The 24,558-nt window shown below is 34.0% G+C and overlaps 2 protein-coding genes across 2 annotated transcripts; one reads left to right on the top strand and one right to left on the bottom strand.

The window, feature by feature from the left end:
• Positions 1-218: 218 nt before the first annotated feature.
• VhaAC39-1 (V-type proton ATPase subunit VhaAC39-1) lies at positions 219-16,912 on the bottom strand. Its single transcript, XM_089249182.1, has 8 exons — positions 16,573-16,912; positions 13,335-13,506; positions 8,204-8,382; positions 7,258-7,337; positions 5,999-6,076; positions 3,904-4,080; positions 3,175-3,252; positions 219-677 (listed from the first exon to the last, which is right to left on the bottom strand). The coding sequence occupies exons 1-8, from the start codon at positions 16,691-16,693 to the stop codon at positions 516-518; spliced, it is 1,047 nt and encodes a 348-aa protein (XP_089105308.1). The 5' UTR covers positions 16,694-16,912; the 3' UTR covers positions 219-515.
• Positions 16,913-17,027: 115 nt separating this feature from the next.
• Positions 17,028-20,452, top strand: LOC149070598 (synaptic plasticity regulator PANTS). Its single transcript, XM_089249183.1, has 4 exons — positions 17,028-17,166; positions 17,280-17,325; positions 18,388-18,506; positions 20,146-20,452. The coding sequence occupies exons 1-4, from the start codon at positions 17,083-17,085 to the stop codon at positions 20,377-20,379; spliced, it is 483 nt and encodes a 160-aa protein (XP_089105309.1). The 5' UTR covers positions 17,028-17,082; the 3' UTR covers positions 20,380-20,452.
• The last annotated feature ends 4,106 nt before the right edge of the window (positions 20,453-24,558 follow it).

The following is a 24,558-nucleotide window of genomic DNA, read 5'->3' as shown; positions in this document are numbered from 1 at the left end:
TCAATATAACAATTCCTAAACAATTTATTTCCCCTGCAGAGTATCATTATATTCAAATTTCACTATAAGAAAGTTATCAGATTCCTTTTGTTAAACTAGTTCAATTTCTAAAATTAAAAATGAAATCACTTTTTTTATAAAAAAAACTTTGGACACAAAATTTTCCACTTTGTCTGAGCAAAACTTGTGCATAAGAAATTTGAAACAGTATAATTAAGTTTTTCAACACCCATAAAATTTTATTTACAAAAATTAATGCATAAACAACAAAATCTAACTACGGAAGTCTCTCTCTTGAATTACAATGAATACTTGACACCTTAATTCGATGTAGGAGAACTCAAGATCTTTGGAATGAGGATAAAAATGATAATTCATCTAAATAAATATCAATATATTAACCGTATATATATATATATTCATCATTACTCTTTAGAGTACATCTTGGCTAAGAATACACATTTACTGAACATCTATTTATCTCCTGAAATTCTGACATCTTTCGCGAAAATCCTTTAGAAGATAGGAATGTAATTGTCGATTTTGGCTCTGTGATGTTGAGCCACACATTCGGCAATCCATACTATGTTCCTGATTTCTTGCTCTCTCAGTTTGATGTAAGAGTAGAAAACACCAAAATGGAATTGATTCAAGAATGCATTGGTATTCAGTTGAACCTGATGTGAATACCAAAGAAAATAAAATATGTTACTATTAGAAATTAACAAAATTAAAATAATTTAGATTTTGAAAATCATGAATTTAAAAAAAGTAGAACATTCACAGAATAATCATCACATTGTCTAAAATTCTCATCAGGCTGATACCACCCCTGCTAAAAAGTGTGGTCATGTACTAGCAATAGTATGTTTAATTAAAAAAAAGTTTGAGTGAAAAATTTAGGAACACCTTGCTACTCACCACTAATATCGTGTAGGACCTCCTCTGGTTTAGATGACAGCAGATATTCTTCTAGACATGGACTCTACAAGTTGCTGAAACCGTTGAGGAGCATTAGCCCATGCTAACAAAACGGCAGCTCTTAATTCCCTCAGATTAGAAGGTGGTGTTTCAGAGTTTTTAACAGACCTCTCAACCTCATCCCACAAATGCTCAATTGGTTGACTGAGGGGGAAATGAAACTCTGAATTATATTTTTCAAAGCAATCTGAGATAATTCCAGCCCTGTGGGAGGGTGCATTGTCCTGCTGGAAATAGCCATCATCATCAGGAAACATTATGGCCATAAACCAGTGCACATGGTCAGCAACAATGTGGAAGTAGGTGCTGACATTTCCAATGAAAATAAGGGATCAAGACTATACCAGGTTCTCTAGAGACCATGATTCCGCAGCCATCCATTTGAAAAGTTGTCATGTGGTATGCTGGGTTCATGCTGCTTGCACTACACATGGATCCTGGCATCAATATCATGAAGAAATCTTAACTTGTCAGACCAGCAACCACCTTCTATTCATCTAGTGTTCGATTTTCGCGTTCTTTAACTCACAAAAACTGTTTTATTCGGTTTTGCAGTGAAATCAAAGGGACTCTTGTTGGTCGCCAGCTATTAAAACCAATTCGTTTCCAGATGTCTTGTAGAGCATACAGATATGCTTTGCGATGATCCGGATTAGTTGTTGTGCTACAATTTGTTGTGTTTTAGCTGTTCTGTTGCTTGCACACAATGCGTGTCAGTCCGCCTGGCACCTTTTCCGTTCACAAGCTATTTCCGCTAGAAGTTTTTGGCTTAGTTGCCATTCTTTGAAGACTTGAGATACTGTTGCACCAGAAAAGCCAAGATTAATGGCTTCAGAAATACTGGAACTGTCCCTTCTGGCGACAAAAATCATGCTACATTCCAAGTTACTCAAATCTTGTTTTTCCCATGAACAGGAAAATTGCAACACTAATTGGTGTTTTTGACCAAGAGAAGGCTTTTTATCAGCAAATCTGGTTTATTACATCAGCACACGTGCTGCATGGACAATTCAAAGTTTGAGTGAGGTGTTCTTAATTTTTTGGCCACTGAGTGTATATAAAATTGATTTTCTGTGTGAAAGAGTTCTCAAGAAAACTTTCATACAGGTTGATAGGCATATGCCAAAATGAGCACCAGTCTGAGATGGAAACAAGATTACGTTGAAAAGTTTACAAAATAAATGAAAAATATAAAACCTTGAAATGAATTTACTAGCAACACCTGGGGGAAAAATTTTGATCAGCATTTTCATGGGAAGTGTTTAATCACTTTTTAAAAATTATGTATTGGCTCTAAGTACATAAATGAAATAATGTTTGCATAGTTTTAGGGTAACCAAAAAATGTGCAAAAAAAATGGATGTGACAGGTGTTTTTCATCGTTATAAACTTTCTAAAGCACTAGATATCTTTCTGATGATCTTGAAAAGCTGATAACTTCAATGTTAGAAGACACGGCTTTATTTTTTTTTTATCAATGCACTTACCATTAAGCTGTTTTCCTATTTTCCATGCGGATTTATCATAGCCATCTCTAGTTTTCAAGCTGTTACTTGACAGTTAGTTGAGGCATCTTTTTCCAGTCATCCATTTTCTAGCTGTTCCCTTTGAGGAACTTCATCTTCCAACATATAAATTATTAGCTTTTGAGATCATCAGAAAAACATTTTCTTACAGCTATCTCTTAGCACTTCAGAAAGAAATTATAATTATGAAAACCCTGTTGCATTAATTTTTTGTACCTTGCAACTGCGCAAACATTTAACTCATACATCTCAAACAAATATATATATATTTTAAAGTGATCAAACACTTATTTCCTAAGAAAATGCTGACTGAACACTTTTTCCCCCCCTGTGTTGCCAGTTCATGAACTGATTTTAAAGTCAATTGCAATAAATTTGATTTTTTTCACCAAAAATTTTCATTCCCAGAGAATTATTTTTATTTTCTGAATTATAAACGCACACATTGCCAGTGCCTTTGTGGATGATCAAGCAATTTTTGCCAGGGGTAGTAGTTTCAAAGATCTTATGTATAAACCTTTTAACAAAACAATCACTTTGACTAAAAAATTTCAATGAAAATTGTAAAATAAATTGTACTCAAAACACAAGAGTTAATATGAAAGGAACCAATATGAAATAATTTTATGACTTTAAATTCTGAATATGATTGTGTATGATATCATACCTCACGTTCAAAGAATTTGTCTTCCAATGCTTTTTCTCCTGGGTCAGTTCCAGCACCTTCGAACAGAGCTTTGTATTCCTAGGAATTAAAATGAAACATATTCAAACATTTTATTGATCTTCATCGTCCTAATTCATCTTATTTTCTCAACCACATGTGGCATAACTATGTAATTTTTGTTGAATTTACTACTTCAAGATTTCATTCTTATGTTACACAGCTGTTGTTACAGATAGAGGTCAAGTTCCCCCCTTAAATCATAGTATGCATGAGATATTTAAATTTTAAAATGAGCCAAATAAAAGACTATTTTTCATATTTTAGTATTTATATTGGATGACTCTTGACATTTAGGGCTTACATTGAAGACAATATAGTTATAATTTATTACAAGTACAGTGAAACACCTCTTTTATGGCCAAACAATAATTAAGTTCTATTGTTTTTTTTAAAATTAATGATAATGTGATCACCACGTATTCCCAAGAGATCTTTACGATCTGTCCAAGGAATTTGTTAGTGCGTTAGTAGATATTCATGCCCAAACCGGGATTCGAACCCAGACCTGCACAGTCAGAAGCTAGCTCCCTAACCACTGGACTGCCAGGCGGCAGAGGAGTTCAAGCAGAGATGCACAACCTTTCCCCACTACCGCAGACCAGCAACTAGAAAAAAGAAATTAGGAGGAACTACATCAAGAAACACAATAGAAAATTATATGAAACTTACAGCATAATACTCAGCAACAGCTTTCACTTGCTCATATTCATCGGTTTTGGACAAAGCAGACAATCCATCTGGATTTAATTTACCACAATGAGGATAAAGCTTGGTTCTGTCATCTTTGGTCAGTTCAGTGCCGAAGGAATTCACAGTTATAACAAAGGCTCTTCTGTCAGCTTCGAACTGCAAAGCGGAAATACTATTCAGGTCAATCATATTAACAGTTAATGAAATTTGGAATCAATTATTTCAAGATGTTATAAAAAATTCAAGAAGAATTTATAAAATATCAGAGCCATAGTGTTAAATTCTGGCTAGGAGGAAAGAAAAAAAATAAAATTCTAATTTTAACTCCTTCTTTGAAAATAAATTAGGACGATGAGCAAATAAGGGTTAGGTCCAAGGAAAATTTTCTAAGCAGACTATTCAGGAAATACCAGGAAGAGATGGGAGTAAAGTATTTTTTTTTCACATTAACTTCAACTATCCTGGCAGTCGGCCAACCTTCCTTCATTTCGAGCCATTACAGAGGGTCTGTCCAGCCTTTTTTGTAGTGTCCTGTTTTTATGGGAATGTCTCGTATTTTTGTGACAATACTTAACACATAGCAAATGGGGACTGAGATCTCAGTGTAACTTTGTCTGACTGGAATACAAAATTACATTAATTACTCATTCTTCAGTTGCAGAAAGTTGCAACGTGTGGAATCCTTTGTTATATTTCCAAAATAAAAGGGGGAGGGGAAATGGTGTTAGATCTTTTGTCCCTAACTTCTTGTCTAATTCAAGTTGGTAATATAAAATAGGAGAGAAAAAGCAGAACCAGACTGCTGACACGGTTGCAATATATTGCGCCAGCACTACACCTAAAGGAAATGATACAAGTTTCACTATTTGAAAATTGCCTGCATAAGAAATGTTAATGATCCTTAATTTTTTTGAAAAGTAAGTAATTTTGTGGAAAAACTGAAACAATCTAGTTAATTTTTTATAAAAGAAACTAAATGTCGTACCTATGGTTTCATGAATTTTTATTTTGCCAAGTTTCGGCATTTTTCAGATCCGCAATTCTGTGAAAAGTCTGGAAACGGTTGAAGCTATGGTCACATTTTTCGCAAAATGTGAAAGTAGTAGCCACTTTTGCAAAAATGTGTACAGGAGGTACGAAATGAATAGACATCCATCCATCAATCATTAGCATTTTGCTAGTTATTTTCGCCGTTTTCACTTTTTGCTAAAGGAATTTTTTTATCTAGATTAAACCCTGTCTGGAAAACAGACCTAAATTTCAGCTGGACAGACCCATGCATTTTCACTTGTTCTACTCCACTCTCTTCTCACCAGAAACGATGACTAAGATGAATGGAGAAAAAATTTATTTTTTTAATAAATTAACCTTGAGCATCATAAGTTTGCAGTAGAAGGGGACTTATATACATTACTTCCAACTAGATTAGCAGCTCTCATCCACATCAGGGAAGAGGTTAAGCCTTGCATTAATTCCCCATAAGAATCAAAAGCAATTTTAGTTTATAACTTAATATCGCAAATACTAATGACCATTAAAAGAAATGCTGTCCTATTCCTTCGGAAAAATTGCCATGCCAAGTATGTAGATACGGGATTCCCAAACCTTGTGTCTAAATTATATAACTACACAACTTAAAAAAAAAAGGATTCGATGCCCTAAAATCACTGAAATGTCTTTGCCAATGAATTATTGTATTTATGGAATAGCACAGTTTCAATGGGATTTTTATGTGATGCTTATGTATTATCAGTGAATTTTAATTTTCACTTTATCTCAAAAATGAGAGCCAATCTGATTCTATGGTGCTCATTTATCTTGTTGCACTATTGCCATTTATACATTCTGGCATAATTTAATTACAGTTTAGAGCTGATTCTGAATGGTTTGGTATAACATATAGTAACCTGTACACAAGGTTGGAGTCAAACCCAGATCTGAATATGGATGGTTGGTACAACCAGACAGTTCTTGCGAAGTACATAAAACCTACACTTTTCTCCTCAACATTGATTTTTTCCTTCTCTTTAACCACAAAAAAAAAGTTCATTGTAAATAGAGAATTTTTACATACAGCGAGAATTTCACACATAACTTCAGCAGTGGTGCCACCGAGTTCCTTGCAAAAATTATAGAATGCCTCAAGATATGCCTAGAAATCATAAAAATAATCACTGATGTATAAAAGAAAGTTAAGTCGGTTGAAAGCAATACGTGTAATCATATTTACAATAGGGTTTCAAAGAACAATCCAAGAAAAAAGAAGAGGTTCAAAGTAAGTTCAACCAGTTGTGATATTATTGTCAAGATTTTACTTGATAGTCAATAATGATTGTAAAGATAAATGTAAGAAACTGGGGATTATTAAAAACAGCAGTTTAATCAGTTCAAAAAACTTGCTTCAGTGTCCTTGAAAGGCTCATATTTAATCATTTTAACCCTCCCCACAGTTTCATAAATTTCATTCATCTGCATAAGAACTGGCACAGTGAAAATAAACAAACCCTCTATAGAATGCCACATCTCTTTTGAAGTAGACTTTTTCCGATTTTGTGCTTTGTGAAAGTGCTTCCCAACCCACCCTAACTTCAAGAACAATAAATGGTAACTAAATAATAAACTGTATATTTTTCCATTATTTATGCTGTACATGCATTCCTATAATACCCAAAGACAAAGAAAAAAAAATGTATATTTTGCACCTATTTCCCTTCTCCTTCTGTTATCAAAATTTACACAAGAGCTGGCTCCGCCCACTGGCACTTGATCTAACAGGTTGGGGATGTGTGCAATAACATGTCCTTAGAAGAAGCAAAGTTACAAATTATCTGGGCTTGTCATTGCCAAAATAAGAGGGTTCTAAAGAGGCAAGATATCTGGTATTTGCCAAAACACAAAGCATCAAGTTGAGATATCTTATAAATGCCGCTGAGAAGGTTAAACAACTAAGAAAAATATCATCAAAAAGTAAATGTTTTTAAAACTAGATGTTTCAGATTTTAAAAAGTACCAATATACTGATAAGAAAGCAACAACTTTCCTGTTATTATCTTTCTTATACTTTTTAAAAAAAGAAAATGAGTAAAGTTATCCTGCTAATTCTGTATAAAAATGTTCAAAGTATTAAAAAAGCCTGGTTTCATTTGCTTTTTTTAAATAATTTAGAGAAAGTAAATAGGCTAAAAAACCTGAAATGCAAAATATCATAACATACAATGCAAGTATAGTACTATTGAAAGGAAGAATGAAGCAAACCTTGTTTTTTATGATTTGTTTTTAACTAACAAAGAAAAACAAAAGCAGAAAATTGTAAGAAAAAAAAAAAAATCATACTTTGTACAGAGTATTCCTAATAATTTCAATGTTCATCTCATCTAAATCAGTTTCACAGATGCAGTCCACAAAGAAAGGAGCTAGGGAAGCACAGAATCTTCTATTATTCTCTCATAATTTTTTTAAAATTAATTCATAATATATAACAAAATTAAAAAATTATTTACACATAGGATGTCTTATTATGACTACTTAACCATACATGCACCTCGTACACATTCCTTTGTGAAATTTTTAATGAATCAGTACATGATGGAATGTGTGCCCAATATATTTTTATGTTGCCTACGTTGTGCTTGTTTAGTGTTCTGCTGATGCTGCCATCTGTCTCGCATATTTTTAAGTGGAGATGGTAAATGTTTGAATTTTCATGTTATGTAAGTATCATGTTGAAGGTCTGCCTGCTCTCGGCAGAGAGACTTTTTGAGTGGGAGATCGGCTTGCATATTTGCACTTAGAAATTAGAAAACCGAAAAAAACCAACTTCAGCCAACGACCATTGTTTGTATCGCCAACTAGGCTCCACACTGAATCCTTATGATGAGAGTCCAGCATGATGCCTGCATGACAACACAGTGGCAGGATGTCCTATAACAAACTTAAGATTTAAAAAGGACCATTCATGTTTAATCAAATTTGAAAATACACCGGAAGAAATAATAATTGGTCTATTTGAAAGTTTTCCTTTTAAATGTTAGTCCTTCATATTGAATGATTTAAAAGTGAAACACAGAGAAGCATGCTTATGCTCAAGAAAAATATACATAGGCCTACATAACTTAAGCATAAAACCTTTAGTCAGTAAAAACAATAAATCTTCCATAGACTACTTATTTGAAGAATCTTGTAGAAGGTAAAAAAAATACATTGATGATTAGTCCTAGACAGTTAGTATGACTGAGTGATTTATGGTGATATAACTAAAAAAAAAACACCAAAGTTATACCTAAAGGTGTATCTACTAGTGCTGCATCATACAATTCTGCTGGAGTCGTGGCGATATGTATAGCTTCCATCTGATCAAAACTGCCCAAAGGGTGGCATTTCGGAATTAGCTCGCCAATAGATCTCTGATGAAGAGTTCCGGTGATCAATAAAATTATGTTGTCAATCATGTAGCTGTAACTGTAAGAGAATTTGACTTCACTTTTCCCCCCATAAAAACACAATTACAAACTGATACAAAAGACAAAAACAGAAAACAAATATAAACACATAGATTAGGAAAATTCACTCTGTGACCCCAAGGGACTAGGGAACCCTTTCAGTAGGTCTACAAAAAATAATCCATTGTTTGTTGGCACATGGCAAAGCATCATTCATTTTTCAAGGAATTTTTTAACTTATGCTATTATTAAAATAATCTTTTACCTTTTTTTATTTTAATATAAAGTAGCACAATGAATAAGTTAATAGCAAGTTATGTGTACATTTACATTGTCTTATTAGTGCAATCGGTATTACATACCCATTTTCCTTTTTTGCCCCCCCCCTTTTTTTAACAATATATAAAGTTTGAAATACATTCGTGCAAGAACATACAAAAAAAAAAAAGAAAAGAAAAAGAACAAACTAATAACACATTTATATTTTCACTGTGAAGTGATTGAAAGATGAACTTCAGAATGTATACACAAAATGGTCAAATTCCAAAAAGCTAATTCCTTGCAATATATAATAAATAAAAAAATCAATTTAGAAAGAATAAAAAACTTTTTTGATACTAATCAAAACTATATTCATCAATACTGTCAAAAAATTACATCAGCTTTTGTTATTGTTATCAATCATGTAATTGAGTGTTGAAAAAAGCGATAAGGGATAGTAAAAAAGAAGTTGAATTTAGGTTGGCAGATAACATTGGCTCTGACCCAAAATAATTTTTTCGATACGTCAATAATGGATCTAAAGGGAGAGTTGGCTCTCTCTCTCTATAGGAGAGTATAGGTTAGAGAGCAATGTAGGCATGTGTATTGCTTTCAATGACTTTTTTGCATCGGTTTTTAATGGAGATAATGGTGTTGCATGGGGTAATAAAACCCTCAACTATATTCAAGTGGAGGTCCTAAATCTTCTAAGAAATGTATGTGCAAGCAAAGCACCAGATGATATCTACCCCATGGTCCTCAGGGAATGTGCTAATGAATTGTTGGGACCAATCACACAGATAGTAGTGTTGCTGAGGGCATGGGCGGAGATACAAGGAATTCATTTTTTTTGAATATGTTTAGATTGGATGAACGCAGGTGTCGGGATATATGATTGAATTGTTCAAAATTTTCAATGGGATGGTTAGGGTGGACCATGAATTATTAGTGCACCGTTAATTGACTGTTTTTACAAGGGAGCACCAGTATCGATTGGTAAGGGACAATTCTAGGTTATGGTGTCGCATGGAATTTTTCTCTATAAGGTTGTTAATAAATAGAATAGTTTACTCCCAGGAGGTAGTAAATTCTAATACAATTGACACGTTTAAAAATAAATGTGATAAACATGTTGGGGTAAATCGAGAAGCTATCCATACTTAGAATAAGACAACCATAATATTCTTTATGGGGCATTGTATAATATTTTATCATGTATATATATATATTGTTTGTGATTGTACTTTTGAAATATATATGACATCCATATTTGTTATGGGCATCTTTTTCTCAACCACCTGGTTGGGCATTTTGCCTGTTGTGGCGTTGTATTTGTATCTGTACTTATTGCACAATTTCTTCACAGTTAATATCTTTTGAAAATGGGTAAATGCTGAAATTTGAGAGCATATTACTATTCATATGGTTTCATCGTATGAAAGATATTTAGTATTTTAAGGGCAATATGTAACAAACTCTTTTCAAATAATGTTTTATTTACTCCTGGCACTTGATAAATATTCCATTATTCAGTAGATGCTCTATTGTTTTCATTGTATTATTTCATTTTGTCATTCTATATATAGATTTGTTTTATGTTTAATTTGTGACATTTCATTCTATTGTTTTTAGAATTTCTTTTATTATTAGTGCTAGTTGACCTTGTATATTTATATCATATGCTCCACCCCAGGCACAAATTCCATATGTAATTATTGAATAAGTCCATGCATAAAAGATGCCCTTTAGAAAGTTTTTACCAATTGTGTTTTTGTAAGTTTATATAAGACTAGCTATAATACCCGGCACTGCCCGGGTTTTCTTCAATGAGGCTTTTTTGGATCACGTGATATCTCCCTCTATTTTTCTTGAGGGACATACAAACCGTGTCCAAGTTAACCAATGTGGCGACCTGCGCGATTCATGAAATAAACAAATATAGATTTACACAGAAACGTAGAAATGAATATAAATTTTTTTTTTTTAAGGGGGCGCTAGGTATTTCGATCCCGCCCCCCGCCCCACTCCCTGAACTTCAAGTTATCCATCTGTCTGTTCCAGCTTCCAAAAATCCTTAGTTAAAGCTGTGGAATTTTCTCGATGCACTTTTCACGGGCTCATAACTAATTTTAAAATATCCTAACCCACATGAATTTATGCAAATAAATATCAAAAGAGACAATATGGAGACATTAATTTTCATACTTGAGAAGATATAAATGAAATCAATGATATTGCTCGAATATCCAACTCAAAAGTATAGGTTTGGCTAATTACTTCATATTTAATCTCCTGGGCTTCGTATATCTCTAAGCGAACTGAATATTTTAAAAATCGAGAATTCAATACACTTTTTAAAATTATTGATGGGGCGGAAAATCCCACTAATTTCCGCATTTCTACAGTAAAATCGACAATTTTAACACTGATTTCTATGAGGATCACCCTTTTCCTGACTCTCAAAGCAATGCTGATGATGATTATGACGTCTATTCAAAAAGCCTCATTACTGAGAGTATATTGAAAATGTGACAAACCATTATAAAGGCATAAACTATTATACATATACTAACAGGATTAAAGAAGTGACAAACCGTTGTAAAGGCATATACACGTCTGAAACGCATTGCTAGGGAACCACGGTAACCAAAGTAAACGTTCGGAAAGTGATTGTTGAGGCCCAAAAACCATTGTTGCCGGACAGTTTTTTGCCCGTTTAGGGCATTTGCCCTGGTCTGGCGAAATTTTAAAGTAGCCTATCGTTCAAGTCGGGTCCCATTTGGTATATATGCAAAATTTGGCGACGATCGATCTAAAATTGTAGATTTGTATAGAAAACATACACACACACACACACACACACAGAAAATCAATTTTACATATATAGATTGACACATAGATTCAAATTTTTTATAAAATATTTTTTTAAACTGCAGATTCCATTTAAGATCATCCTGTATTATAATTCCTAAATAGTTCTTAAATAGTCAAACTTTTTCAGGTTTTGTATGTTTGATATCAGGAATGTCTGTACCTTGTTTGTTGTTTTAGGTATATTTAAAAAAGTTTTTACTTCTTTAAGTTCACCCAGAGGCTGTTGTTCCCGGTTATCAATTAGGTTTTCAATGTTCATCTCCATGTAGGCTTGCCTGTAATATGTGAAGTAGCTCTTGATTACTTATTTCCATTATTTTTAAGTTCTCACCCCCCCGAACGAATATCCGGTTTTTTTCACCCAAAGCAAACTTGTAATTCAGCTTGATTTCCATTTGGCTTACCATATGGAAGAGGATCTTGTTTTGCATTGCCAGGTGTTCATTTATATATATTTTGGTGTCTTTGAAAATTGGATTTATTTTTCAGTTGTTAGGTTGTAATGACTTTTTGCCTTTTGAAGCCATATGTTTTCAGTCTTCTTTTGAAATTGCACAACAATTGGTTTAGGTTTGTTGCTGTTTCTTGTAGGTACTCTGTGTGAGCTTTTCTATTTCTGTAATGTCCTTGATATACTAGGATGCTTTCTACTTTGTGGAGTATGTCGCTAAAATTTTCATTTGTCATCTTCTGGATTCCATTCTCTATGTTGTTTCTTCTGCTCTTGGTTTACAGCTCATTTATATGACATTTCATTTTCGATTTTAAATTCACGTTTTCTATTTTAATTTCCTTTACTATAAAATGTTGTACTAAATCTGTCAAATCCTCAACTGTTTTTCCCAAAATCCTCAACATCTTCCTCTTATTTACGTAAGATGGAGTAACATGCATGAAAATAAAAATAGCATTGACTTATTAAACTTATAATAGGCTCTAAATTACTGACTTACCCAAATCACAAAAAATCAAAGAAGGGTAATAAAAAAAATGAAGTTTTTTTTTAATAAAATAGCTTAATTCCTTTTTAATATAACAGGTTCTATTAACCACATAGACTTTTCATAAAAAATAGTAAAATACATTACAGTGATCTCTCACTTATACACTGGTGCACGGGAATAAAAAGAAAAGATATACTGTATAAGTGAGAGAAGGATATAAGTGAATAGCATTATTATTATGTTATATCTTTGACTGGGAGTGCAGAAAATCATCTTATAAGTAAAAGAAATATAAAAGCACCAGAGTATATAAGAGAAAAAGATCACTATTTTTTTCATTCACACAATTTAAACCATTTTTAAACCCTTTAAGTGATTTTTAAAATTTTCCTGATCCGTATTATAACTGTAGCAGTGTTAATCACTAACCTTCTAGAAAGTTCCATCTATTTTCAAGACGAATATGTTTTCCTGATCATGTGAGCTGATAAATGCCCCCCCCCCAATACTCAAAATAATTAAAAAAAATATTTAAAAAAATAAGAGAAAAAAATCATTTTCTATTATTTATGCTTTACACATAATCATATACTACTGACGGGGAAAGGAAAAGCATTTTCTCTCTCTCCTGTTATCAGACTTTGAATAAAAGCTGAATCTGCCTACTGGCAGTTGATTGACAGGTTGGGGTGGTAGGAAACTGTGGAAACAAGTTCGACACAGTAGTTGGGCTCCGGATTGCAGAAATGAGAGGGTTTTAGGAACCCAAAATATTTTGGGTAATATATATCAGGATTGTGGAAATAAAGTGAACTAAGTTAAAAGAGATATCTCGTCATTGACGTTGTAAGGGTTAAAAAAATAAATGACCTTTATCGAAAGAAAACCTTACGTGATGTAATCCATGAATGTAGATAGAGGGGGTACAGCTTGATTTCTCAAATGGTTGAATTCTATAACAAGTCTTTCTCTCATCTTATCCTCGATGGTGCTCACAGACAAAGGACTTGGTTCATTGGCCAGAAAATTTCCATAATCAGTGCTCTGCAGATGAACCTTCAAGTCTGAAATAAATGGGAGATTTTTAGTTCTAAATAATTAAAAGTTTGAGCCAGACAGATTTCAATCTTGTTGGAATTGTGACTCATGAGTAGAGCTCAGAATTTTATGCTCCTAAAGATAAAATGCCATTGCCGATAGATAAATTCAGGTTTTTTTAACTTATCAGCAATGACGTTTCTTTAGGGCATAAAAATCTGAGCCCTACTCATGAGATTCTTTTTTGGTCAAATCTATTTGTAACATACAAATACAACGCCACAACAGGAAAAATGCCCAATGAGGTGGCTGAGACAACCTCGTCTTAGACACCTCAAGATAATCTATAACTCACAGAACTTTAAAAATAGAGTACTAATCAAAAGATTTGAGATTGTATGAAGAGAAAAATGGGAAATGAGACATGATGAGAGTGACATTATTAAAAAAACGTATGTATAGGCATACATAGGTTTGACTGCATTTTAACATCCAAACACTTTGAATGAATGGACTGACTGAAAATGAGTATTGATTTTCAACTTTCAGTGCCATTAACAAATAACTTTTCATGAACACATATGAATCAGCTCCGTGCAGTGCACTTCTGATGCAGCAGTACCAACTTCTTATAATGTGCCACAAATATTAAGACATATTCCATAATTTGGTTGAACATGAATTGGCAGTATTTATAGAATCCCGCTATGGTCAGGAACACATGGACAAACATTCACGTGACAAAATGCCAGAGGAACAAAATGGCCGACCAGGAATAACAGCAGCAACAAGTTAGAAAAGAAAAACTATACAGTTGTTCCTGTTGTAGTGATGTTCCTCTGGCATTTTTTTGCTGTTGGCTATTCTAATGATTCACTTCTTCCTGTTTGTCATCATCTGAAGGTGAAGTCACCCCCCTAGAGATTTGTAAGTAATAACTGGCTTTTGTATAAAATGTATCGTTTGAATCAATTGTAAGTCGGTTAGCATTTTGGAGCTTACTTTTTTTTTTTTGTTCATCTCGTTATATCAGACTGGGTGTCCTGTAAGTGCTGATGCAGCCTTCATCTCATCAACTGTCCATCGTATAGTTTTAGTCTAAAAAATGCTCAAAAAACATTCAAAAATTACCCTGTACCACTTTTAAGAGTGAGAATACAGTGTTGAACAAAATGACAAATCTAAATTTTTATATGGCCCCAGTCCTCTAACTTTCATTAGAAAGTTGTTGCCCTGTATCTCTTCAGGTCAATAGAAAAAATTCTATGTTTCTAAGTGCAGTAGCAATATTCGCTGAGATATACGAATTCAAAAATCGGAGAAAAATTGGGAAAGAACAGCATAAATGAGCATTGTCCCTTAGTTTTTGCTGTTCTCTCATAACTTTTCTCAGATTTTTAAATTTGAATATCTTGGCAAATATTGCACTTAGAAACATGGAATTTTTCTGTTCGTCTCTGGAGATACTTAGAGGATAAGGGGGACAGTATAAGATTTTAGATTTTTTTATTTTGTTAGACACTATTTTCACTAGCAAAACTGGCACAGGGTAATTTTTGAACACATCTTGAGCACTTTCTAAATTAGAATCATACCGCTACAATGGACGGTTGATAAGATAAAGGCCATATTATCACTAATAGGACACTCTGCATATATCATTTTCCATCAGGTTACATTGTTTTTCATGCTTGAATATCATGCTTTGGATTTGTTTTCTCTCAGACCAAGCAATCATCTTTCATTAATTTTTACACACTAGCCATTACAGTTCCCGCAATTGTGCTTTTTTTGAACCCAGAGCCTTTCTTGCCCTGACTGATGTATTATTTAAAAGAGAGTCTTGATTTTTATTATTTTCAATTCCGTATCTGGTCTAGGTTGTTAAATTTTTTTTGATCTATTGTTCAATGGTTTTTTTTTTTTTCAATATTGTCGTTTCAAATATGATTAGGAGTTTGAAGTTGTTTATAAACACATCAACAAACATTTGACAGTGAAACTTCACTATAGCGATACTCAATATACCAATAAATCCCTCAAGACATTTTTTCGAATCTCATTTGGAATTTCTTAGTCTCATGTTAAACTGCCACCTCTACAAAGATATATATTTTTTGGCCAACACAGTATCATCACAAAGGTTTCAACAGCTGGATGTGAAAATAAATCTAGGAAAGAAAATTCATCTGGCCTAGCAGGGAATCGAACCCACATCCTCTCACTTGCAGGGCGAGTGTCCCATTGGCATACACAAAAGGGGGTTGGGGTTCTAATCGCTCCCTCAAGCCGAGACTATAGTGTTATTTTGCAGGAAAAAACTTAAACACCCCCCCCCCCCAACCATGAGAAAATTCTGTGTACGCATATGGAGTGTCCTACCCTACAAAGCTGATGAATCCTCTTTCTTTAGAGCTCGTGCTTGCAAAACAGAGCAGCACATGGAGAGCCAGACTTAACTCAGGCGACTTATCCGAAGACAATGTCACTCTCCACAATTACTATGAGGATTTTGACAGCTCGTTGATGCGAAGATAAATCTACGAAAGAAAATTCAACTGGCCTTGTGGGGAATCAAAGAAATGTTCTCTCACTTGCTGGGTGAGCAACCTAAACCACTAGAGGATATGGGTTCGATTCCCTGCAAGACCAGCTGAATTTTCTTTCCTGGATTTATCTTCGCATCAGGCAGCTGGTAAAACCTTTATAGTAATAGTGGAGAGTGACATCTTCGTACAGTATTGTTATATTTGGATTTCATTGTGATAGTGACACAATTTGATGTGGAAAATTTTTATGCAGTTCATGTTTCTAAATACAATACATGGTCACACAATATCGCTGAAGTCACACAATAAAATAAAAGCTGATGCATGCATTAATAGTCATCATTACAACTTGAATCAAGCCCTCATCAATTTATAGGGTATAAATCATCCCCCTTTCGATATAAAGGAAAGCTGCTGTGTTAAAAGACAGAGGATTATTATTTAAATTCACAAAACGGGGGGCCCCCCATGAAAAATTCATTCTGACCTGAAAGATGTGGGGGGGGGGGCCCTGGATATATAAATAGAATTATTCATTGCTACCTTCAAGAGTTTCGCACTGGACAAGGTTGTGGTAGTCCGTAGTCTTTAATATCCCGCACTTGAATCCCCTAACAAGACCTTCGAGATATCCATTATCTACGTTAAACAGAATTTCCTTCATCTCTTTCAATTATCTACTAATTTAACCACAGAACAATATGGAAAATATGTCTATATGAATTTCACAAAACAAAGCAAATGATCATATGATCGATCGTCCCAGCCCAAATGGGAATTGTAATGATGATGATGATGATGATGTTCATATTTACATTTAAAATGAAAGTTCGAAAATTTTTCTAAAATAAGAAAACAGATGGGAATTCATCACGAAAACCACATAAAGAAACTTTTACTCTTCATAATTTCGGAAAAATATCTCCATGATCAGATTCGTCTTTTGACCTTTATTACATGGCGCTAAAACCAATGATTTTCAACGCCATGTTTGCGTATAATAAGCATGTTTACATCATCACCGATTCCCGTGATTTGTTTACATAGTGAATAATGAAACCGGGCAAATTTGAATCGAAGGAAACATTCGAAGCGTCTATTCATGAAATCGAAGATGCACCGGAACAATCATACCTCGTAATCATGAGTGCTTATTTCTCATATTTTATCATTATTTAGACTCGTCGTTGATTTATTTCTTTGTATTTATATAAATTGAGCATTTCTCCCCATTACCTCTTTTGTCGTAGGTAAGACCTTGCCAGTGGTACCAAGACGAGTATAAAGACTGCAAGAGTGAGAGATTTTGATTAATAACACTTTGACTTGAATTGCTTGACACATGATTTATAACCATGTCCCCGTCTCCCTCAAGTGTAGGGCTGGCAGGGCTCGAGATGTTTCTCTTTTTTTTTCCCGCACTATAAATTCGCTGCATTAGGTCCGTAAAAAGTTTGGCCTGGGATTTCGATGTAGGAGTTTATTACAGTCGTTCTTTACCTTTTTATCAAGCTGCAGCCCTTATGAACTACAAGCCGATCTCCCCGTTAAAAAGTCTCACCACATAGAGCGAAAGGCCTTCAAACAGCGCAAATATTCAATCATTACACTTCATTCACTTCTGATGGCAGCACTGAAAAATCAGACTCCTCACTATAGATGCACTCGGACTGTTAGGTACATATATTCACGCTTCCAGCGCAACTCATTCGGTAGTAAATTGCCCATGGCGATAGACTGGAGTTGTGTTCAGTTTGAAAGAAAGCCCTAGTGAAATACAATTCAGATTCTTGTAAGCCTCCTTCAAAATACTCCCCTTCAAATATTGATCAATAACTCCTTATTACGGAATATTTCACAGCTTCACAGCTTGCATCTACAATCAGTAGGTTCACGGGGAAGGGGGCACCCTTCCCCACCCTCCATCATTCATTAGAAAAATTATATTGGCATAGTTGGGTGGGTGAAGGTAGATGTCCCCCTTCATTGTGCACATCAACTGTTATCTGTCCCCTCCCACATCCTGGAGCCTGTAGCCACTTCCTATCTCCTTTCTCAGTTTGTGAATTTTGTATCCTAAAGGTATTTTTCTATAAGAAAAAGTTTCCAAATAATGTGTAGTACTCAGATATGTCATTCATGTTTCAAGGGGTTTTATAGTTATTAAAATTAAAAAAAATTAATGCTATAGAAATGAATAACCTTTTGGGTTTGATAATACAATTGAATAATCGACGTTAGATATACCCAAAATTCCAAAAAAAATGGAATTGTGAAAATTTTGGGTATATCTAACGTTGATTATTCAATTGTATTGAATGCTATAGTTTACTATGCTTATAAAAATTATATTTCTAGGTATAAGAGCCAGATTTCATCAGTATTTCATTAATGGTGAAACTCAAGACTGTACTCAGTGGAAGCTGGATTATGAAAATTGTAAAAAATTTAGGAAGACAAAAAATCTTGAAGATCTTGTACGTTTATGTTCATATCAATCTTAACATTTTTTATCTCTGTTATTAATTTTTGAAAAATTCATATTTGTGTTTAACTATTGAGGATACCATATGGTCAGGGCCGCAACTGGGAGTGGGGGGGGGGGGGAGAGAGCAGGCGGGTTTCGTGCCCAGGGCGCTAGACCCAAGGGGGCGCAAATTTCATTCTGAAACCTCTTCTTCAATATTACAAGGGGGGGGGGGACAAAATGTGCTCTTGCCCCGGGTGACCAAGCATCTAGTTGTGGCCAGGGCCACAACTAGATGCATATGGTGGCTTTCGTCACAAAAACATGCAACGATCCCTGCAATTGCCAAGTGAAATTAGTTTTGGGTAGTAATCCAACTTTTTTTAGCCTGTGAAAGGCAGTCTTTCCAGCTGCCTCACAAACAATAATTGGATAAAATAATTTTTTAGTTATTCGATATGGTGATTATGTAATCTGTGAATCATAATGATTTATAGATTGAAATTGAGTTGAAGTTCACTTGTGTTCATTGATTAATGCGGATTAGTTTAAAAGGGTTTGTTTCTCATAAAGATGTGAGGTGAGAATATTCTTTGGAGAGCGAGAATATTCTCCTGGATGTAAAAACTAGAGAACAATCAAGAATATTAATGTTTCTTTTAAATAATTTAAATTTTTTTTACTAATTTTGCTTATATTGTGAAATATAAATCAGTTTTCATTGCCTGAAACATTTACAACAAAACAATTTTTGGTGTAATCACCCCCAATGACAACTTTTAGTTCGAGAATATTCTCCAGGTCAGGATGAGAGGTTTTAAAAGTTTGGTTATAAAGATTTTTTGGAAACCTTTATATTGAAACCTTAACATTTAAAAATTATTTTAAATTAGATACATTTTCAGAAATAAGTTCAAAACAAAAGAAATTAAACCAAAGTTGATTGATAAAGGAAGCTATTCTTATATATTCACCTTCATTCTAACATACAGAACTGTTGTTTTCTTCAATGCACATATACTTAAATTCTGTATCACACACATTTCTTTAAAAGTTGTGCAATTCAGCCCTGTTGGTTTAATTTTCTTGCTTTCAAACTTTAATATTGTGGTCTACAAACTTCAATATTCCCATCATCTTGACGGGAAGAGAGACGGGAACTGAGAATATTCTCTCAAAGGACTACTATTATAAATTACTAGAGAATATTCTTATCGAAAATAATAATTATTCTCAAGTTATTTATCGAGATTAGCCTATTTATTATAATACATGTTATTACATACATTGTATATTCTTGAGAATACTCTCTAGAAAGATTTCGGTAACTGAAGAATATTCTCTGGAAGGACTATTATTAATAACTTCAGAATAATTCTTATTATTTTATATAAGAATATTCCCCAGTAATTTATGAAAGTAGTCCTTCCACAGAGATTATTCTCAAGGATATTATATGTAACTCATGTATATATATTATACATAACAGGACAATATTCTCATTAAGAACTTATAAGAATATTCTCATTAAGAACTTATAAGAATATTCTCAAGTTATTTATAATACTAGTTCTACCAGAGAGTATTCTCGAATATTCTCCTTCAAAAGATTATTCTCGAGAATTTTACATCTCTAGTTTCTCATTTAGGAAAGAGTGATAGAAAGTGAATTAGAAAGAAAGAAGCTTCGACACGATGCAGCAAGAGCGAATGATGTGTGGCAATATCGTGATGGACCACCAGAAAACTGGAACAGCACATTACCTCAGTGGCAGATGGAAAGAAAACATGGATCACACTTGGAAATGCTGCAAGCCACAAGGTCTCAAGGAAAAGAATTGCCTGCTGCTCCTGTAGTGCACAATAGGTGTACAATATTATGACCAATTCAAATAGTTGTGATAACTTCTGATTGTAGAGACAGGAAAATGACATTAAAATGCATTTTAAGTGGTTTTTTTTTCAAGAGCTACTAACTTGTCGGAGTTCATTAACAAAACCCCCTTTAAGCTCAGGGGTTTAGATGAATCAAATTTTTATTGAAAACTAACTATAATACACACATAGTTATAAATTTAAGTTTCCATTAAAAAACAAACTAGTAACCTCCCAAAATTGCCAAAAAGTTGGCAAATCATCTAAGAATGGGTCAAGTGGGTAGTATAGCACAGTGTACTTCAACATTCATACACTTGCGGACTAGTGAAGGGGCATACAAATACAACCCCACAACAGGCAAAATGCCCAACGAGGTGGCTGAGAAAAAGATGCTCATAACAAAGATGGATATCATATATTTCAAAAATACAGCAACCCAATTAAAAATGCAATTGCAAACAATATATATACATGATGAAATATTACACAATGCCTATAAAAAATACTTATGGTTGTCTTATTCTAAGTATGGGTAGCTTCTCGATTTATCCTAACATGTTCATCGTATTTCTTTTTAAATGTGTCAATTGTGTTAGAATTTACTACTTCCGGGGTAAGCTATTCCATTTATTGACAACCCTATTGAAGGAAAAATTCTCTGCGACACCATAACCTAGAATTGTTCCTTGCCAATTGATACTACTACTAATAAACCAGACATGCACCTCGTCCATATTCCTCTGCGGAACTTCTAACGAATTGGTACATGTTGGAATTTGATAGCATGTATAGTGAACCTTCCGTGAAGTTTGTTTTTGTGTAATGCTTGTTATGTGTAGTGCTGCCATCTGCAATCATTTTTGTAAACTATGAGTTTTTTTCTCAACTCTTAATGAGTGAAGTGTTATGAATGAATAATTGTAATGTTGTACGCCTGTTGCTCTCTGTGGTGACGTTTTATCGGTGAGATCAGCTCACATTCGCGCCTCAAAGTTGGGAACTGCAGAAAACCAACTTTAGCCCACTACCACTGTGGCGACAGTGGGGTTTGAACTCGGATCCTTGTGATGCAAGTCTGTCATTATGACCATTCGACCACTAAAGTGGCTGCCAATTGATACTGGTGTCCCCTTGTAAAAGCAGTCAATTGACGGTGTACTAATAATTCATGGGCCATCCTATCCATCGCGTTGAAAATTTTGAACACTTCTATCATATCTCCCTGACACCTCTGTTCATCCAATGTAAACATATTCAAGAATGTAGTTGAACAATTCCACAGAATAGTGCAATTAGGAAAAATTATTCAAGGACTGGTAAAAAAAAAAATAACAAAAATAAATAAATAGAGGTAATTTGCAGAACAGTAAAGAAAGTTCTTAAGTATGAATAGTTTCAAGACCAACAAAAAGCATATAAATGAGAGAAATAATTCTTTGATTAGCTAATGCTAAAACAGAAACGAGTATGTAGACTGTATTTTATTTATTACACATCTGAAATTATGTAGCAGCTACATGAATAGAGTGAAATTTTTTCCAAACAAGCAGGAAATCCCATCGGACCAGCTAAGAACATGAATTTTTGTACATGTATTTTTCTTTGAACTTTGAAGATGACCACCAGAGGGATTCTAATCATTTAGTATTTTGATAACAGTTAACAAAATTTCATTCACTTTGATTCTACAAGTCTATACTACTACACTATTCAAGGAATTTGGAATTGAGACTATGTCCATGCTCTTTCCTCTGAATCATTTAGGGTTGATCATTAAATTGCCTATATGTTTGTTGAATGCATATTCAATTATAATTTAGTACAGCTGATACTGATCCTTTTAAATTGATGCATATTTCACTGTATTGAGATTTTAATTACCTAACATAGGCTCATCCCAATCATTGAACAATCGAAGTTTCTCCTATATCCATAACAGACAAATTGTAAGTAGAGGCATATTAGTTACTTGTCTGATCTATATATATATAAAATTGATTTTCTGTCTGTGTGTGTATGTTCTCTATATAAATCTACAATTTTAGATTGATCGTCACCAAATTTTGCATTTATACCAAATGGGACCAGACTTGAACGATAGGCTACTTTAAAATTTTGTCAGAGGAGGGCAAATGCCCCAAATGGGCAAAAAACCATAGAGCAACAATGATTTTGGGGCCTCAACAATCACTTTCGGAACGTTTACTTTGGTTACCGTGATTCCCAACAATGCGTTTCAGACATGTATATGCCTTTACAATGGTTTGTCACTTCTTTAACGCTGCCAGTATATATTTATAATAGTTTATTCCTTTATAATGGTTTGCACTTTTTCAATCCTCCAAGTAATGAGGCTTTTTGAATACACGTCAGAATCATCATCAGCATTACTCTGAGGGTCAGGCAAAGGATGATCCCCGTAGAAATCAATTATCAATTTTAATGTAGAAATGTGGAAATTCGGTGGGGTTTTCTGTCACATCAATAATTTTAAAAACTGTATTGAATTCTCGATTTTTGAAATATTGAGTTCGCTTAGAGACATACGAAGCCCAGGAGATTAAATATGAAGTAATTAGCCAGACCTACTTTTCAGTTGGATATCCATGCAATAATTGATTTCAACTTTTTATTTATATCTTCTCAAGCATGAAAATTAATGCCTCCGTATTGTCTTTTAATACTCAACTGCATAAATTCATGTGGGTTGATATTTTAAAATTAATTATAGGCCTGTAAAAAGTACATCGAAAAAATTCCACAGCTTTAATTAAGCACTTTTGGAAGCTAAAATAGGCAGATGGATAACTTGAAGTTCAGGGGGGGGGGGGAATTGAAATACTTAGTGCCGCTTAAAAAATGAAAAAAATATATATTCATTTCTACGTTTCTTTACATTTGTTTATTTCATGAGTCGCTCAGGAAGTTGTCATATTGGTTAACTTAGACATTATTTGCATGTCTCTCAAAGAAAGAGGGAGATATCACGTGATACCAAAAAGCCTCATTAAAGAAAACCCGGGCAGCGCCGGGTATTATAGCTAGTCATTACATAAATCAAGAGATTCCCTTTTATAACTCTTCAGTAGCTGAAATGTAAGGAATGTATCTATCCTTTGTTTTGCAAAATCAAAACCAAAGTTCTAAAGTCCACAGACAGTCTGTTTATTAGAGCTATGTTCTCCAACCAGTGGGTCACAGACCAGAAAATTTTACTCAGAATCATGCAACCCTTATATTATCAATGCGGCACTTTGTCACATCACTAAACTTGAGCAGGATGTTTTTCAACACCTATTTTCACAAAAAGACTTCAAATATGCCAGTAATAAAATCAAAAGAGAAGATTGACATCTAATAGATGCAGTGCTTTGTTTCTTAGAAAACAATACTGCAGTAACATGTATAACATTCGAAAAAGTCTCAGCAGAGAGCAGGCAGACCTTACATTACATGAAAATTCAAGTGCAGTTACCATCTCCACTTCAAAATATGGAAGCCAGATGGCAGCACCAATAAGAACACAACTATGACAAATATTTTAGGGATTAACAAAGAGGGAAAATATTTGTGCAAGCAAAATTTTTTTCCACAACAAAATTGATCCTAATATTGTATTCTGTGACTTCTACAGGATCCCTTTCCATGCTAGCAGATAGGCTGACATTATTTCAGAAAATTTTGTGATCACGAGACTTCAAATTCAGCTATCAAACAACAAAAAAAAATTAGGCTGCGACCTGGGTTTTGTCCAGCCCAGCATTAGGGGCTACACATATACTCAGAATACATATTTGGGCATGTACCGATTTAGAAATTCTGAAGAGGAATGTGTATGACGATTAAGTAGGTAGTGGTAACAGGGTTGTTTGGTTTAAACCATTGCCCCCTTCATCAGAAATTTTTTCCTCTCATCGCCCCCCCCCCCCACCAACTCAAGTAAACCCATAGGATCCAATGTTAAATCAGTAGGTTCTATCGCCCCCTTGGACCATTCCATTGCCCACCGAGGGGCGATATTGCCCACTTTGGGAAACACTGGTTTAAACGTTGGTTTTAAACAAGTGGTTTTTTTAAAAAAATCAAATAAAAGTTGCCTAAATATTTTTTTCCTTGAAAAATATCATATCGGTTCATTATTAGCCAAAATGTTTCATTTTTACCACATTTTATATCCTTGGCGT

Source organism: Pholcus phalangioides, unplaced genomic scaffold (genome assembly GCF_987345545.1).
Source record: "Pholcus phalangioides strain wild (caught in Gottingen) unplaced genomic scaffold, Ppha-v1.0 ptg000021l_1, whole genome shotgun sequence".
NCBI lineage: Eukaryota > Metazoa > Arthropoda > Arachnida > Araneae > Pholcidae > Pholcus > Pholcus phalangioides.
Note: the sequence above shows the minus strand (reverse complement) of the source record. Positions and strands in the feature narration are given on the sequence as shown.

What these genes read in the sequence shown, in the direction of transcription:
- VhaAC39-1 (XM_089249182.1), bottom strand. Translation starts at nt 16,693, where the DNA reads ATGAAGGAAATTCTGTTTAACGTAGATAATGGATATCTCGAAGGTCTT. An exon ending in CTGTTGCTGAGTATTATGCT is followed by an intron (nt 3,253 to 3,903) that starts GTAAGTTTCATA and finishes TTTAATTCCTAG; the next exon opens with GAATACAAAGCTCTGTTCGA. An exon ending in ACAAATTCTTTGAACGTGAG is followed by an intron (nt 678 to 3,174) that starts GTATGATATCAT and finishes TATTCACATCAG; the next exon opens with GTTCAACTGAATACCAATGC.
- LOC149070598 (XM_089249183.1), top strand. Translation starts at nt 17,083, where the DNA reads ATGAAACCGGGCAAATTTGAATCGAAGGAAACATTCGAAGCGTCTATT. An exon ending in CGAGTATAAAGACTGCAAGA is followed by an intron (nt 17,326 to 18,387) that starts GTGAGAGATTTT and finishes TTATATTTCTAG; the next exon opens with GTATAAGAGCCAGATTTCAT. An exon ending in CAAAAAATCTTGAAGATCTT is followed by an intron (nt 18,507 to 20,145) that starts GTACGTTTATGT and finishes TTTCTCATTTAG; the next exon opens with GAAAGAGTGATAGAAAGTGA.